The 5,284-nt window shown below is 56.3% G+C and overlaps 1 protein-coding gene across 2 annotated transcripts; it reads right to left on the reverse strand.

Moving 5' to 3' along the window:
- Positions 1-1,280: 1,280 nt before the first annotated feature.
- LOC105504056 (chromosome unknown open reading frame, human C9orf16) lies at positions 1,281-5,278 on the reverse strand. 2 transcript variants are annotated; one of them, XM_011931296.1, is made up of 3 exons: positions 5,001-5,221; positions 3,192-3,195; positions 1,281-1,764 (listed from the first exon to the last, which is right to left on the reverse strand). In XM_011931296.1, exons 1-3 carry the CDS (start codon positions 5,077-5,079, stop codon positions 1,605-1,607), a joined length of 243 nt encoding a protein of 80 aa, XP_011786686.1. In that variant the 5' UTR covers positions 5,080-5,221; the 3' UTR covers positions 1,281-1,604. The 2 variants fall into 2 exon arrangements, with proteins under 2 accessions (XP_011786686.1, XP_011786685.1); XM_011931295.1 differs by lacking the exon at positions 3,192-3,195 and having other exon boundaries at positions 5,001-5,278.
- Between the last annotated feature and the right edge of the window lie 6 nt (positions 5,279-5,284).

Raw genomic sequence — 5,284 nt, forward strand, 5'->3', positions numbered from 1 at the left:
GATCTCGGCTCACTGAAACCTCCACTTCCCAGGTTCAAGTGATTCTCCTACCTTGGCCTCCTGAGTAGCTGGGATTACAAGTGCATGCCACCATGCTCAACTAATTTTTTGTATTTTTAGTATAGACCGGGTTTCGCCATGTTGGTGAGACTGGTCTTGAACTCCTGACCTTAAATGATCTGCCTGTCTTGGCCTCCCAAAGTGCTGGGATTACAGGCGTGAGCCACCACACCTGGCTCATTTTTATCCTTTTGAGGCAGGGTCTGGCTCTGTTGCTCAAACTGGAGTACAGTGGTGCCAATCTCAGCTCACTGCAACCTCTGCCTCCCAGGCTTAAGCCATCCTCCCAACTCAACTTCCTGAGTAGCTGGGACCACAGGCATGCACCATCACGCCTGGGTAATTTTTCTTATGTTCTTGGTAGAGGTGGTATTTCGCCATGTTGCCCAGGTTGGTCTCAAATTCCTGGGCTCGAGCAATCTGCCCACCGTGGCATTCCAAACTGCTGGGATTATAGGTGTGAGCCACTGTGCCTGGCCAAGTTTCTCTCTTAATAACGTATCAGACCTGGGGAAGTTCCTTTGGCTGGAGGCCTAGCAAGGTCAGGTGACTTGCTGAAGGCCACGCAGTTGGTAAGTGGCTGGGATTTGACCTGGACCAGACCTCTCTGACCCGTGCTGGCCTGTCTCTCCAGCTGCACCCTTTGGAGTGCAGGAGTGGGGTCCTTGCTGCTCAGGCCCTCTGGTTCTCTTCTTGGTTCACTAGCAGGCACCCCGCCCTCCTGGTCAGGCAGCCCTAAGACGAATCATGGGTGGATGGGGCCCGGGCTGAGCTGGCCCTTTACTTCTGCTATTTCCTCATTAGAAAGACCCAGAGAGATAAACGACCAGACCAACCCTGTTACTGGGGAGACAGGCCAGGAGTAGGAGGGCAATGCGGAGGCTGCATAGCATGTCTTGGTGTTGGCTGTCTTGGCGAAAGGCCCTAGTACCCAGAGAGGCTGAGAGCATCACACAAGGTCCCACAGCCTGTCCAGCAGCCTCAACCGGGCTTCTGGGCTAGGAAGCAGCTGCTGGCCAGGAATGTACCAGGTAGGGAGGAAGCCCTGCCCTCACCTGCACCTTCTGTGTCCGGAAGTACAGGTGACCAAGAACCCCAGCCCCACCACCTGGCCTCTGAGCCGCCAGTACATGATCAACACCTGAACACCTAGATGGCCCTGTTCACCTCCAGCAGCTCCTGGGGTTCTCGTCCTGGGATACAGAGGAGAGAGGCACAGCGGTGTGGGAGACCCATTTAATGTGGACACTCAAGGCCTGGGCAGAGTGGGGAGTGCCCAGGAGTTGGGTGGGTAGGCAAGTGGGTGGGTTGCAGGCCCACTCTTGGCCCCAGGAGGGGATGCCAGGCGGTGGGGGCTGGCCCAGGTAAGCCAAGGGGAGGCCCAGGCAGGAAGGGTGGTCCAGGTAGGCAGACCCACCAGGGGACCCTGAAGACCAGCCCTTGAGAAGGTGTCTAAGCCAGGGGGTGAGTACCCAGGCCAGAGCCTAGCCCACGGAGGCAGGGTTGGGTCCCGGTTGGGGGCTCTCGGAGCCTAGGGGCTGGCATCACTGGGGGCCTCCCCGAGCTGCTGCTGGAACTCCAGGCGTGTCTGCCGGTTGGACTCCAGCAGCTCCTGGAGGCGGGCGTGGAGGTGGTCGTTCTTCTCCTCCAGGTGGTCCAGACAGGAGTTGATCTGGTCCAGCATGGAGTTGATGGCAGCATATTCTGCGAGGAAGGCGAAAGACAGAGCTCAGATCCTGTGTCTCCTTGGGGCTAATGGCCACCCTCCCTCCACCGTTTCCCAGCCTGCTTCCCAAAGGGCTTTGTGCAAGTCCCTACTCCTTCCTGAGCCTCAGTGTCACCGTCTGGAAAATGGGTGGATACCAAAAGAGGAATGGCTTTGAATTAATGACACCGTAGTACTGCATCCTTTTTTCCAGGGTTAGGGTGGTCACAGGGTGGCGAGCCAGTGTCCTACATGGGAAGTCCTGCCAGGTGCCAAGTCTCTGCACTTCCTGCAGCAGCTGCTTAGTGGCCAGAGCCCACATTCCTGAGTTGGGCATTCAAGGCCTCTGTCCCCAGATCAGCCCTGTTTGCCAGCCCTTCTGTGGCTCCCTCAGGGTAAAACACCCAGCGGAGTCTCCCAGCCCCTGCCTCCTAGCTAGCCCTGCCTCCCTGCCTCTTCCTTTCCTCTCTCACACCTGCCTTTACCTACCTCAGGCCCTTTGAACGTGCTGCTGTCTCTGCCTGGAATGTGCTGGGTCCTCCCATCTTCCTTCCCTCCTCTCCTCCTGGATGAGTCCCACTCATCCTTCAAGTCTCAGTATGGATGTCACCACCGGGAGCCCACCCAATGCCCCAGACTGCATCAGGCCTCTATGCTGAGCCCCTAGCCCTCCTCAGCCCTCCACGACCCTCTCCAGGATTGACTGCTGTGCTTATCTGAGTGCTGTTCTGTTTCCCCATGAAAGGTGAATGGTCCTGTGTTTGCTGCTGGCTCCCTGGTACCCTCACAGTTTTGCAATAAGCATTTGTTGAATGACTGAGTGAGTGAATGAATGAAGCCTCTGACTTTCCAGCCTCTCCGCCATTGCTCTACTATCCCTGCAACCTAGAATGCCTCAACCAGAACAGCCCTTCAAGGACCAGCTCAAAATGCCTCCTCCAAGAAGTCTTCCCTGGTCTCCACTAGAAACCATCACTCCCTCCCCTCCACGGCCACTCCAGAGCTGCCTTGCTCAGCAACACAGTGTCCCTGAGGACTCAAGGTCTGGGCCTGTGCCCACTGCGGGACCCAGTTCTGAGCCAGCCCATGACTCAGATACACTCAGCTGCCAGCTTGAGACCAAGGGGGAAGCAGCCAGTGGAGGAGCTAGAGGAGACTATCTGGGTTATGGGTGCACTTGTGCCTGTGTTCTGGGAAAGGGCACCCGTTCCCAGCCACCCTCACAGAGGACAGAGTCCTGGGAAACTGGCTGCATCTTAAAGTCCAACCCCCTCGTGGTATATAGCTAGGGAAACCAAGGCCTCCGAAGGACCTGCCCAGGATCCTCCAGGTTGGTAACAAGAGTCGAAACTCAGGATTGGACTTGGAGGTCAGGGGCACTTGGGTTTGAATTCCAGCTCTGCTTTACCCCAGCAAGTTGTTGTACCTTTCTGGAAAAAAGGGAAAATAACTGGGTGGTTGTGAGGATTCAAACATATCAAGAGTTCAGACAGTGGCCAGCGTGGTGGCTCACGCCTGTAATCCCAGCACTTTGGGAAGCCAAGGCGGGTGGATTACCTGAGGTCAGGAGTTCGAGACCAGCCTGGCCAAATGGTGAAACACTGTCTCTACTAAAAATACATAAAAATCCTGTAATCCCAGCACTTTGGGAGGCCGAGACGGGCGGATCACGAGGTCAGGAGATGGAGACCATCCTAGCTAACATGGTGAAACCCTGTCTCTACTAAAAAATACAAAAAGCTAGCCAGGCGAGGTGGCAGGCTCCTGTAGTCCCAGCTACTCGGGAGGCTGAGGCAGGAGAATGGCGTAAACCCAGGAGGCAGAGCTTACAGTGAGCTGAGATCTGGCCACTGCACTCCAGCCTGGGCAACAGAGTGAGACTCCGTCTAAAAAAAAAAAAAAAAAAAAAATAGCCAGGCGTGGTAGTCACCTATAGTCCCAGCTACTCGGGAGGCTGAGGCATGAAAATCGCTTGAACCCGGAAGGCAGAGGTTGCAGTGAGCCAGGATCACGCACCGTACTCCAGCCTGGGCAACAGAGCAAGACTCCAAAAAAAAAAAAAAAAAAGAGTTCAGACAGGATCTGGCCACAGCAAGTACTTAGTGGATGATCATTATTATCAAGATTTTGAATTCTGTGTCCTGGGATACAGGCTGGGAGGAGGAATTGGGGAGGCAGGTGTCCCACACCCCTCCAGGCCAGGCTTTATCTGTGTCAAGGGTACTTCCCAGTTCCCAGCCTTTGCTTCTGCCTGGGACACCACTGTTCTAAGTCCTGTCTGCCAACATCCACTCAATGTGACCTCCTGGGAAGCTCTTCCTGATGCTCCCAACAGCATTGCCCAATGCAAACATACCTGAAACTATTGTGATGGATGCACAGCCCTGGGAATACACAAAAGCCCACTGAACTGTACAGTTTAAATGGGTAAGTTGTATAGCTCAATAAAGCTGTTACCCCAAACCAAACAAAGAGCATGCGCCATACTTACACCACGTTTACTAAATCCTCAGTGTATGTTAACATGCCAATCTTTACCAAAGAGAATGACAATAACCATTTACTGAACTCTTGCGTGCTAGAACCTGCTAAGCATTTTCCATTTATTTTTTGCATTTAATTCTGACACATCCCGGTGCAGGAGACGCTAATCATTATTCATATTTTATAGAGGGGGAAACTGAGGCTGAAGAATGTGAGAAGGGAGCTGATGGTTCTCTTTCCACACCCCACCCCTGCACTTGTAAGCACGCAAAAGGCTGCTCTGTAAGCTGCTGACATTTGGCAAGGCTGCGAGGCTACACCAGCAAAGCCAGGTGGCTGGGGATGCTGACTCGGCAGAGCGACGCCCCCGCGCCCCCCCCAACCCTACGCCCCGGCCCGGCCTCTCCGCTAAGCCAAGCCGTCCAAGCTTAACCCTGCCTCCCTCAGGTGCCTCGGTCTCCCCCCCAGGACTGAAGGAAGTGGTGGAGCAAGGCCCACAAGGGCGAGTGTCCCCGAAGCTGCCTCAATTTCCCCATCTGTAAAAGGGGACTGGTGACCCGCAGCTCTCACGGAGCTGGCGACCGGCTCGCGGGTGCTCGCCCTGCATCCGAGACAGCACCTACAACTCCGGACCCACTCGGGGCAGAATGGGGTGGGTTCTTTGTTCCCTTCCAAGACCCCATCCCGATTCCCCTTCCCGGGAGTGCAGCCCTGAAAAAGCAAGGTTGCTCCAGCAGCCCCCTCGGGTCACCTGCTTCCCCGAAGCCATCCTCCTCGCCTTCCGCTCCCGCCTCCACCGGCATCCCCAGGTCCCCGTTGGGGCCCGACATTACGGGCTCGGGCGCCCGAAGGGCCGCGCGACGATGGAACGCGGCGACCGTCGCGCCGAAAGCCGGCGCCGGATGGAAGGTGGAGGCGGTGGCTAGAACACCGGGCCGGAAGGGTGGAACGCGGCAGCAGATCTCCGCCCAGAGGCCGGGGCCCCACCCCTGAAGCCGGAATCCCGCAGCTCTCGCTCCGCCCCGCCCCGCCCCC

The sequence above is a fragment of the Colobus angolensis genome, unplaced genomic scaffold, assembly GCF_000951035.1.
Source record: "Colobus angolensis palliatus isolate OR3802 unplaced genomic scaffold, Cang.pa_1.0 Scaffold9, whole genome shotgun sequence".
NCBI classification, from domain to species: domain Eukaryota; kingdom Metazoa; phylum Chordata; class Mammalia; order Primates; family Cercopithecidae; genus Colobus; species Colobus angolensis.

What these genes read in the sequence shown, in the direction of transcription:
- LOC105504056 (XM_011931295.1), bottom strand. Translation starts at nt 5,079, where the DNA reads ATGTCGGGCCCCAACGGGGACCTGGGGATGCCGGTGGAGGCGGGAGCG. An exon ending in GGATGGCTTCGGGGAAGCAG is followed by an intron (nt 1,765 to 5,000) that starts GTGACCCGAGGG and finishes CCTTCCTCGCAG; the next exon opens with AATATGCTGCCATCAACTCC.